Genomic DNA, 12310 nt, shown 5'->3' with positions numbered 1-12310 from the left:
CGCATCGGGGCCCTCAGCCCCGACCCGCCGCCGCCCCTCGGGCAGCCGCCTGCCCCGGCCGCAACCGCCGCCGCCGCCGCCTCATGGGCGGGGCCCCGAGCGGCGCGGGGCCGGCCGCGGGCGGGGGAGCGCGGAGGAGGAGGCGGCGGTGATGGCGGCGGGAGGGGGCCGGGGGCCGCTTCCGCCGCCGGGTGCCACAGCCAGGAAGCGGCCCCGCCAAGGAGCGGGGACGGGGATCGGCGCGGCGCCGGGCAGGGCGTTCGGAACGGCCGGGCCGCGTTTGAATCGGTTACAAAGCAGGCCCGGAGCTGCCGTTCCTTGTTTGGTTGTGATTTGTGGCTAAATAACGTACTGTTTTGGCTAAGGCTGCGTTACAAAGGAATGTCTTGGCGTGTAGTCACCTGTGGCACGTGCATGTTAATCACATTTGCAGCTCAAATCAGGCAGCAAGTTGCTTAGCGTAGAGGTGAACAGCTGTCTCCTGAAATGCTGTAATGTGCTTCTGCAATCGGATCGTGTCTGACACCTAAATCGTAGAATCCTTAGTTAGAAGAGACCTCTGAAGGCCATCTAGCCCAACTCCCCTGGAAAGAACAGGGACACCACAGCTAGACCAGGCTGCCCAGGGCCTGATCCAGCCTTGCCTTGAAAGTCTCCAGGGATGGGGCATCAACCACATTGCTAAGCAACCTAGCCTCATCACCCTCACTGTAAAAGTTTTTTCCTTATATCTAACCTAAATCTCTCCTCTTTGATCTTGAAACCATTTCCCCTTGTTCTGTCACCACAGACCCTGATGAAAACTCTGTCCCCTTCTTTCCTGAACCTCCCCTTTTCGTACTGAAAGGCCACTCTCAGGTCACCTCATAGCCTTCTCATCTCCAAGCTGAACAGCCCCAGCCTATCCTCATAGGGGAGGTGTTCCATTCCGTGGGTAAATGTTGCCTCACACAATGAGAGATGCCTTGACTGGGAGTCTGCACAGGAGGAAACACAAAGTATTTGTCTTCGTGCTGCCTTTTGATCCAAAATGGCTGAATGTACAATCTGGAAAGATTATACCAGTTCTATGCACAGCCATCAGTTCTTTTTGGGGTGGAAACAGCTCGTCATTTGACTCTAGCATTCTGAGAGCTGGGCACCTCTTACACGCTACTTCATAAAATCACAGAATCACTTGAGTTTGATGGCCTTACGGGCCATCTGGTCCACCTCCTCTCCAATGAACAGGGATACCTACAGCTAGATCAGGTGCTCAGAGCCCCTCCAGTATGACCCCTCCAACTCAAAAGACTCTTTCATCACACTGAACTCCCTAAAACATAGGGAAACTGCGACCGGAGATCTTACATTTTCCCTTGTCATCCTCACAACTTCACCGTTACTCTCAGTATGTCTCAGTTGTGCCCTGAAACACCAAGACCCAAGTTTGATGCCAATTTTGATAATGCACTCCTACTGGAGGACCATCCTGGTGCTGAAATCCTCGCTATCTGAGCTGAAAGTAATACTTTGAGCCTATGAGTCAGACTGGATGTAGTCATAGGCAGATAAGAGTGTTTTCTCTTGCTGGTAAGCATGGGTCCTCCAACATTCCAGGTTTTTTTGTAGGCTCTTTACATCCTTGAAGAAGTGATAGTTTAACTACCAACTTAATGCATCAGTATCAAAGGAAACCAGGAAAACTATGAAGTGTCACTGGATGAGAAATTAATCTGTGTCTACAGAGATGTATTCTGCATGCCCAGAGTATTACAGCAAAGTACATTTCAGAAATGTCTCTTCTGAAAGAGAAGATTTTTTTAGAGATGGCATTTGTAACATATGTGAGTTGTTTCCATAAGACAGGTGCATGATGTCCCCTGAGAGCTTAGTTTATTGACTTGCATGGTACTTGCTGCACGAGAGCAAATGACGTGGCTATTTTTCAAGCTGCACTAATACCCTGGAGACGTACTGAAAAATAAGAGATGCTCATGGAATCACAGGGAAAAAGATACGGTTAGCGTGCATTAGTAATTCCAGGAGTGGAAATCCCCACTGGACTGTGCCACATGTCATAGCCATTGGTTCTTTCCTACTGATACTAACATGCCCTTGGATTCTTCTCAGAGGGAGCAGAATTATGCTGTACAGGGATCACACAGACAACAGTGGCTCAGGCCGGCTGATTGATATTAAATATCCAGATATCCTTCCAGCCTTTATTGGCTTGCCAGTGCTTTGCAGATCCACCTGTATCCTGGTGACAATCCCAGTATGCAGCCTTGGTAGGTCAGATGCAGCACTCACTGCCAGCTAGAGAGCTAGAGAGATGACCCACGTGAAAGTACACAACTATTAACAATGAACAGAGCTATTAAGTTATAGTTATAACTGTAATTCTGTGATATGTAGCAAATATGAGAAACTGTTAATTTCACATCTTTTAATAAATTATCTGCTAGTAAACTGCAACAGCCCAGACAAACCACAAAGTATACAATAAATTGCATTTGTTCAGTGTAATTACAGTACAATAAAACATAAGAAATGCGTAATGGGGTGAGGACTTCTTTTTTAACTCCTACTGTGTTTTCTTCCTCCTCAGTAGTATGTTCACAGATAAAATACTTGAGACCTCATCTGTTGGGAAATAGATGCACGTGTTCAACTGGTGTTTGAGTTTCTACAGTATTTCCAATGATGACTTTCATTTCAGCCACAGAGGGATTCGGTGTCAAGGAGAATCTCTTGCTTTGAGTAATTCAGAGTAATTCAAAGCAATCACGGTGTAACACAAGGATTTCTGTAGTGTTATTCATGATTCTTGTGGGAGTGTGAACAGGCTGAGGGTTCTTTTGTACAAAGATTACATTCTTGTAGACAGTATTAGGATATATGCAATTAAAACCACAACTAAGTTGCAAATAGAAACAGCACAGCTTCCAGAAACTCAGAGCCTGAACATCCTCTTGCAACAGCTCTGAAGCAGGATGATTCTGCCACAGAGCACTGAATAATATCTGACTTCTACCAACCAAAGGCAAACCAGGCTCTCTGCTTCCTTTCAGCTTGGAGAGTCTTGTGTTTAGGACATGGGAAGTAATTTGAGAAGCAGCAGCAGAATTAAGAACAGTGGATTTTCGTAGAAGGATATTGTCCACGGAGTCTTAATCTACTCATTACACTATGGTGCCCCAGTCCTGCTGCTGTCCCTATGCTCAACTGCGTGGGTTGGTACAAGCACGATGCAGCGCCCTTGTCCTGTTCGTGCTCTCATGAGAGTGTATTGCCTTGTGCTGGCTCCCTGCCCGTGTTCAAAGCCCTGCCTGTGAGCATGACATTAGATTTGTCAATAAGATACAACATTCAGCAAGCGTGTGTGGTGTGTTTTCTTCTCTTGCTCAGAAACACAATCTGCAGACTTTGACATGAGTTCAGTTACGCAGGTTAACAATTCACATTTACATTAATTGGTTTTTTTCCCCCATGTATTTCTTTAAGGAACTAACAGTGGGTTGTAATTTTATTTTATTTTTTCTGTAGTAGTAGTTTAGCACAGGTGTGGTTCTGACCCTTTGGGAAGTGCAGGTGACTTGCATTTATAGTAAACATGGTCAAGAACTCAGGCAGCAAAGAGCAGTATGTTTGCATGACAGAACTGAAACATAGCCATGCCTTTTGAACTCAGCTGCACTTCTGGAGAAGTCATGGAGGGCTGTGAAAAGTTTTGGCACCTGAGAGCCCCAGGAGGTATGTTGCCATTTCCTTATATGCTTCTACAGAGGTTGTAGAGACTGGGGAAGGTTTTTGCTTGTGCTCATTATGACAAAGAACAGCATTTTTCAATAGAAAAATGACAAACGTCAAATGTCCTTTTCCTACTTCAGGTATTTGCTCAGAGGCCAACATCCTCCTTGCTTCAAGAAAGCTTTGAGTCCTTGCCTACCTTAGTGCTACAGCAAATGTGCTATTTTCAGAATTCAGATCTGGAAATTTCTACTGGAGTTTCTACTGGAGAACTCTGTGACAAGAAAATTTCTAGTGCAAGTGATGTTGAAAAGCCAATGCTATTCTACAGTTTCCACACTTTTAAAAAAGACAGAAAGTGTTCTTGATTATTTGATCTGAAACAGATGTTTTAGAAAGGCATTTAGATGTGACTTGACTCAACTCCTCATGAAAGGCATTAGCTAACTGTTAGGCAATGCTGAAAACCTTCAGTTTGAATCACCAGCAACACTGGTGATGGAGGTGAAAGTGGACGGATACTGGAGTTTCAGCCATTTTGGTGCTTCTCCAGCTGCTGGCATAAATCAGAGGCCAAGATTGTTCTCATTTACATCTGTCTGGAAGGGTCTCCCTGTACATTCATCATATTTTGAAGATTACCATCTAGATTCCTCTTGTATCACTGTTTTTTGAAGCAGCAGAGTAAGCCAGCACAGATACTGACTTGAAAGCGTGCACTGGCATCACTGCTGCTGGTTTCTGACTCAGCAGAGACACAGATGTGTTTCTCAGAGCAAAGGATGTTGTTTCAGTTACTCACGCTTCTGAGACTGTTTGGCATGAAAGACCAAACAGGGTGGAAACTTTCACTTTGAGCAAAAGAACAGTTTTAATAGAGCCCACATGCTTGTACCTTTTCATGTTTGTCCTTTCCCACTGCTCTCCTGGGCCAAACGTTCAACTCACTGAAATGATGTTAGCAAAAAGAAGGCAGTTCTGTTAACTGTGCAGACGTGTTTCTGGGGAAAAAAAAAAAAAAAATTATAACTGTGGGGCTTTTGAACAACAAAATGGGGAAAGATGCTCCTAGCACAGCAGATTTCTTAGAGGAAGCACACGGATGACCACATGGTGCCCTTGTGCTGCCAAAAGTCCTTGTCTTCTTTCTGCCCACTTCTTCTCCTTGGCAGGCTGCAGGCGAACTAGTAGATGCAGCACAGGTCTGGGACAGCTGAGAGGGATTTTCAGCTCCCCAGTTAAAGTACTCTGGAGGATGCATCTAGAAAGCCAGCATTGATGTAAGCATCTGCTAACAACTACACTTGGGCAATCAGGGCATAACCTCTGTATTTCATTCCTGAGGAAGGTGATTATAATGATGACCAGAACATCTCTGCAATGAGTAGAAATGAGCAAAATGTTGCAGGTTTTCTTGAAGATGTTTGTGTTCATTTTGTGAAATTCATATTTCTTGAAAAAGCCTCTCTTTGGGTGAAGAGAACAGTTTTCCTCTTATCGTTCGCACGTATGCATTCTTGATCTGACATGACTTGCAACCACAAGAGTGCACTCTTTCCTTTGAAGATTTCTCTGCTTCTCCAGAAAGGTAGAAATGTGCCATATAAGTTTGCAAACTGCTTGAGAGCTGTTTCAGTTAGACCAGAGCAGCCGAAACAACAAAGCTTGCAGTTGTCTTTTGGATTTCATTGTGGAAAGCCTTTGGGTAGTTTTCAGATGACAGAAGATCCTCGGTTCCTGAAAGGGAGGAGTTCTGCCAAAACTTTGAAGATCCCTGTAAACTTTGCAAATTACGCCGCTTTTGGAGACAATTATATCAAATGATATTGTGGATTACAATACATGAGAAGTGTTTAGAGCCTGGAAGATTATTTACGTTTGGCGTTAACTCCTATGGTCATAATTTCAAGAAGGGAGAAAAGGAATGCACAGGAACCCTCTTATTATCTTTTGAAATATGAAGATCAGAGGAAAAGGAAGGTTTAAAAGTGTGGAGTGATGGTCCTCAAAACCTGTCTATAAATTAGCTGGCATCCTGCATCTATAAAATCAGCTTAGAGCTGATTTCCAGGCACCAGTGGACCTCCTGAGTCATCAGCAGTGCTTTGCGATCTGAGTCTCTACATTCTGCAGGAGAAAATTGCCACCCCTCGGGCAGAGTACCTGTATAAATGTTTCCTTCTTGCCTGGATTGATACACGATTTGGAAGCTAAATTTGGGAGCTGATTTTGCACTTGTGAGAAAAGACTAAGCATGGCCAGCAATAAAGATGATGATGGACTGTTGAACAGGATTGCATTTTCAGGAGCAATGCCCCTGGCTAACAGCCACATCCGTCCCCACGGGGTTCCCCTGAGAGAACCCTTTGGGGTTCCCATCCACCTAGACCCGTCGTACTGGGAGCGAGCCTATGGTGGGCATGCAGGTCGCATCTCCTACGTCCCATTCCCTGGCTACGTGGGTGTCTATGACTATTCCTTTGAGCCTGCCTTCATTCGGAAGAGGAACGAGAGAGAAAGACAGCGGGTGCGCTGTGTGAACGAAGGCTACACACGCCTGAGAGAGCACCTGCCCAAGGAATTTGCTGACAAGCGCCTCAGCAAAGTGGAGACCCTGAGAGCAGCCATAAGCTACATCAAGCACTTGCAGAGCTTGCTGGACTGCTATCCCCTGGGGTCTAGCAGTAAGGAAACGCTCGCCACCAAGGAGCTTCTGGATGATCCCAGCCCCGGTCCTCTGCGGGAGTGCAACAGTGATGGAGAATCGAAAGCCTCCTCAGCCTCATCCCCCTACAGTGAATTCGAGGAGGTGGGTAGCTAGGAATTGGCCCCCTGGAGAAAGAAGCCTTCAAGACCTTCTGAAAGCCAGAACTAAATCCCCTGGGATTTTTCTGCGGATTAAGATGAATACCAGGAAAAAGGAACACAGCTAGGAGAAAAGATAAAGGTATTTTCATTCTTTCAAAGGACAACTGTGTTGTCTGCACAGAACTTAAAGATGATCTGTAAGCACACAGACCTTGCTTCTGTTGTTCCAAATGTGTTACTAACCTTCGGATTGTTAAAACCGAAGCAACTGTTTGCATTCTACTTCTCATTCAGCTTTTGTTCTATTTTCATTTGCTTTTCACTCAAGAAGAGAACAAAACCAGATAAACCCATTTCAGGAAATCCTCCTTCCCTTTCTCCCACTTCCTCTAAGTTTTATTTTCCTGCTTGCTAACTTGGAATATCCTGGGTTACAAACATTTCAACTGGGAAAGGTAAGATTTAGATAACACATCCTTCCCTAAAATTGTTAGAACACTCCCAGAAATGCTCCTGTTTCTGAAAGGACAGTATTTTTACAAACTTGTGACTGATTTTTTTTTTTAATGGCATCTTCTAAAGCGAAAGTAGCAACTCATGCATTGGATTCCGGCTGTTTGGTGATCATGGGAGGGATGATTTTCAGGAAAAGTAAGTGTGGCAGTTTCACTCTAAAGTGTTCTAGAAAGTGGTAAGCAGAGATTTGTAAAACTGCACCTAAAAAGGCACAGCTTTACTTCTGATACTGAAAAAAATGTTGCCGGCCTATTTCTTTCTTTACTCAAAATTGAGTTTGTATGCAAAGTAAGCCTGAGTATTTTTGATCAGTGAGAACTTAGAAATAGGTTCCTGTAGCGGTTATGTAGTGGTATGTACAAAAGGGGTAACTTACATCTGTGTGAAGGTGTAGGTGTTTCTCCTTTTGATCAGAATATTGCATTGCTTTGTCAAAGAATACACCTTCTCAAATGGATATCTCAAAGTATATGAAATAGCTTTCCTTTGGACAATATCTGCTTAAAATGAGAATGTTACCCCAAATTGCTCAAAAATCTTCCTTTCTCCACAGCCAGATTTAATTAACATTTAGCTATGAGCTTGAATCCCATTCTGAATACAAGGTAAACTTCGTACTCATAAGTCTGGCACAAAGACCTTCCAAACTTCTGCTTTTTTGGCCTCACTTTGGCGAAATGGTTTTGTATCATTTTGTCTTTCCTTCGCAGTGTGCTGACTGAACACCTGAAAAAATACTTGTGTATAAATGAGAATGCATACTGATAAAATACCTCAGATGTGTCCATAAATTTCACTTAAATAAAAAATGCAATACATCCAGGCTGTGGGTTTTGTTTTAGTTTTTTCCAGTGGATAATAAATGGGAAATGTGTAGGAAATGCACACAAAATGCTACCTATGAAATAAATTTTTAACCTAGATTTTTACATCTAGATGGTTAGTAGGTTTATAGTGTTGGTATCTAACAAGATTTATTAGATATAAAGTTACTGTGCTGATTTCTAGCACACTGCTATGGACCTCTGTACACTTTTAGCTACTGAATGCCTGCTTTCAAGTACTTGCAGTGGAAGTACTTGGGTTGAGCTATTGCTACAGCTCTAAACCCAATTACTTCTTCTTAAGTCACATACGTGTTTCTCAATAATATTGAAAGGCAGACACTTAAGCAAATTGCACTCAACTCAGATATGAAAAAAAAGCCTAAATATGTTGTCCAAGTGGCTTCTGACAGATCATTCATTCAAAGATGTCAATGGCAGTCACAAGCTTTGTCCTTTATTCTTTAAGTGGTAGCCAGGTCTCTTTTCTGACAATTTCAATTTAGTTTGTTTCTGTTTTCCAAACCCCAAATGTTTAATCCCAATTACCTGAAAAGTTCTTGCTAAGGATCTAGAGCTTAGGCACTGATTTTTGGATGCATCAGTATGGATTCTGACAATAGACTCAAACTCTTTGTGCTTCAGTGCTTCCAGATGTTTTTGGAAATGGAGTGGCACTGGTGGTAACTCTGTGAGTAAGCATGGGTTGCATTTCTCCCTTAAAGCAGAGATCAAATCTCTCTTATCTATGAAAAACATGTATTCAGTGTGCCTGAGACAAGTTCTGTGAGATGCTTTGTAAAGCTCTTTGAAGACAGAAAGCACTTAACACACATTTAATGAGAGTAAGTATCCAAACCACTAGAAATCAAAATGAGCAGAATGCCTGTTTCTGTCTGGATGGGAGGCATCAGATAACTCCCCTAATACATTTTTGTATCGGATGCTTCTCATGGAGGTTTGAGTCCTGCAGCAGCACGTCCAAGAGTTGTAATCCTGTGGTTTCAAATGCTGGAGAGCGGGTACAGTGATCAGCTGGACAGACTGAGCCATGGATCTGCCCCTTGCCAGCTTCATCTCACTTGGGATGTGCCTCTAGGAGAGGCTCATCACAAGAGAGCATCTCCCCTCTGTGATTCTGGGCCTGCACTTGATCCACACTGCTGTAGGGTGACCCTTCCCATGTGAGTTGCAGGCCTGCTGATCAGCTGCACATCTAGATGGGGCTGGTTTATTTCTTGTGTGTCCTTAATGTTCTGTTCAGAACCATGTCTGTATTTCTGAAATAACATTCTGGAAATACCTCTGGACCTCGAGTCAAGGAGATGGATGAAAAAGCCTACATATTAATTAAAACATGCACATATGTATATTTTGGAGTGTACGTTTCACTCCTTTTAACAGCTCTGGAGATGTCCTTAAAGTACCTCTTGATCCAACCTCAGTTCGGAAGGTGCAAAAGCTAGAGTCCATTTAATTTTAAAGGAAGGTGAATTTCTGGATGAAAACCAAATTATTTCTGTGCAAAAAACATGTGATGGATTGAGCTCCCAGGGAAGCTGGATGCTTTATCTCTCACAGTTCCTGCAGGCATACAAACCTCTCACACGCTTTTAGCACAAGGAAGTAGAAGTCAGCTAAAGATCTCCCAAGGGTGGGTCAGTGCTTCTTATTTGTGTCAGCAAAAGTTTCAAGTGAATGCTACATTTCAAAAGCTTTCTTAATCTGTTTCTGTGCAAAGTTTTTCTTCAAAGCTTCTAAAGTTTATCATTATCAGACTTTGAAGGCAGACAATGATCCAACTTGTCACCCTGAGAATTAAAGTTTTAATAAAAATGGTGATTGGAAGAATTCTCTCCATGTGGCACAATCACCATTTACAAGAAAGTCAGCACTAATATCCCTAAGCAACCGTGCTACAGCTTTATCAAACTCCTGCACACCAAATGCAGACTTTAATCTTTCTATCAAATGTGAAAAAGTGCACATCTGTCGTCTTCTGTCTTCTGCCATTAAATTACAAATCCATTTGCTCCTGATATTATCAGCATTTTAAAGATGTGTAATCCTAGCCATGGGATTGCTTTTAATCCTCTAATAGCTATTTAGCTGATTTCTTTGTGAAAGCCCATCTAGTCTTCTTTCATGTTATATTATCAGTGTCAGTAAAGCAGCCAAGGGAAACCAGAAGGCACTATGAAGAAACTGTGTTCAGGCAGCAAAGCAATCAGGGCCAATTCATCTCACTGGAATAAATGAACAGGGAATAGCCACACAAAAGCAAAGAATTTTTGAAAACCTTTATAATGCCAGTGTACTCAGAAAGAAGCAAAAAAGGATGCAAAATGTTTGAAATGGTACCAAGAGGAGAGCTCTGCTGCAGTTGGCCAGATAGAATAATTAAAATTTGAAATGACCACTAGGATCATGTAGTCCAACTGCCAGCCCATTCCCACCGTGCCCACTAACCATGTCCTCAGTGCCACATCCACACAGTTCTGCAACACCTCCAGGGACGGTGACTCCACCACCAGCATTCTCTGACAACCCAGAGGCGTGCTTGCTGGCAAAAGTTATAAATGCTCACTCATGTATTTCCCACATGATTTTTTCACATTTTTCTTTATCTCACTGTGAGTACATCTGTTGGCAGAGTGATGGATAGCTTCTCTTCACTGGGCAAACCAGCCATGCTGGAAAAACAAACCAGACTGAAGGCATTTCTAAAGTTGGATGTCTCTCTCCATTACCTCAGTGGATCTCCACAGTCAGTGTAGGATCAAAGATGGAGAGGAGTCAGGCTAGGATACTAGAGAAATAATCCAAGAGCATTTGTTTGCAATTTACAGCAGTTTGGCAAGGTGACACCACACAGATGATGCTCCAGGGCTGGCTGAAAACGTTGTAACTAAAATTCATTTAACTCAGAAAAACACACAAAAACAACCATACTTCTTCCAGTGAATCATGGCAGCTACCCTGAGCCAAGACCCTGGGAAGTGAACAGAGAACAACATGGTCATCTGTTGTGCTGTGCTAGAGGCTGGGAAGCTGGGAGAAGAAACAAGGTACTCAGATCCACTGGGGTCTTCCGAAAGGGCTTTACAAAATAAATCTCTCACTGAGATCAAAAGAGCTGTTCTTGCTGGATAAAGCCCTGTGAGAAAGTTAGCTGGTGGCCCACCTCTGCTTGGCTATCACCTCTGTGGCCAGAACTGTCTTTTCACAGCTTAACTGTGCAACATGTGTGCAGGGTACAGTCAACACCACAACATCTACTCAGAGCATCCTTGCCTCTACCATGCTGGTGCTGAGGTGAGAGTAAAGGCTCAGAGCCTCATTTGGCAATGTGGTACAGCCTCAAAAAGAAAAAAAAAAACAAAAAACAAAAAACAAAAAACAAGAAAAATCTTTCCTTAGTTTGCAAATTGAGTTGAAAAATAAGTGAATAACAACAAAAATACAGTTCAGGAACAGAAAATACAGGTATGTGCCCAGGCTGGGTTTACTGGATGCACTTCAAAGGAAAAACACAAGAAAAGCTAAGTTTAATTGGTTTCCTTTTATTTGTCTTAGCTTACAAAAGAACCATTTTCCTGAAAGGCTCAGAAGCTTCATGCATAAAAGCTGGAAATCCTAGGCTACCCATAGCCCAGCCCCTGGAACAGACACAGAAGACAGGTGACGCTCCTACTTTTAGCCACCTCCAAGTCATAACTTGCTGTATTTATGTAAACAAGGAGCTTTGCCAAGGTCAATACATCCATCTGTGAATCTGGGTGGTTGAAGATCCTGGTTCACTGTCTGTAGATACTATAGGCTGATAGTGTTGGTACTCCCAGAACTGTGGGTTACAGATGCAGGTAGCAACCAACAAGCTCATTGAATCATAGAATTACAGAATGATTAGGAAAAGGAAAGGACCTTAAATGTCATTTAGTTCCAACCCCCTGCTGTAGGCAGGGTTGCCAGTCACAAGATATTTCACTCTAAATTTCCTCTCACCCCTTTCACTGTGCTTTCATCTGGCTTTGAAGCCTCTGTTACGGGACCTACCTTGTCATTTTGGTTAAAGCCTGCATTTGGAGGAGCATCAAGAGTTAAATCTATGTTAGTGCAGACCTCAGTTTGTATTGATTATGATTTTGTAGATGTCAGAAATGAAAAGATGTATTAGTATTAGATATTAGGAAAAATATCTTGCTTAATCTTGATGCTGTACAATTCTGGATCAGATCTTTGTGCTCCTGAGCTGTTCACCACCGGCATTTAATTCTAACCAACCTCTTCCATCTGCACCAAGATCACAAAGAAAACAATTAGTTCCAGATAAATGCAATTTTCAGGCCTTTTTATGGGTTTCCTTTACGTTACACTGTACTATGCCGCTTTCTAGATGTAGCTCTTTAAATTTAAGAAGCACTGAAGAT

The 12310-nt window shown here is 43.0% G+C and overlaps 1 protein-coding gene across 1 annotated transcript; it reads left to right on the top strand.

The window, feature by feature from the left end:
• The first annotated feature begins 5911 nt into the window (after positions 1-5911).
• Positions 5912-6553, top strand: ASCL4 (achaete-scute family bHLH transcription factor 4). The gene has a single exon (XM_042890550.1). It carries the CDS (start codon positions 5987-5989, stop codon positions 6551-6553), a length of 567 nt encoding a protein of 188 aa, XP_042746484.1. The 5' UTR covers positions 5912-5986.
• The last annotated feature ends 5757 nt before the right edge of the window (positions 6554-12310 follow it).

This window comes from Lagopus leucura, unplaced genomic scaffold (genome assembly GCF_019238085.1).
Source record: "Lagopus leucura isolate 7727_CA_CO unplaced genomic scaffold, USGS_WTPT01 Super-Scaffold_100159, whole genome shotgun sequence".
Taxonomy (NCBI): domain Eukaryota; kingdom Metazoa; phylum Chordata; class Aves; order Galliformes; family Phasianidae; genus Lagopus; species Lagopus leucura.
The sequence above is the reverse complement of the archived record's forward strand: the minus strand, read 5'-3'. Positions and strand labels throughout refer to the sequence as shown.

What these genes read in the sequence shown, in the direction of transcription:
- ASCL4 (XM_042890550.1), top strand. Translation starts at nt 5,987, where the DNA reads ATGGCCAGCAATAAAGATGATGATGGACTGTTGAACAGGATTGCATTT.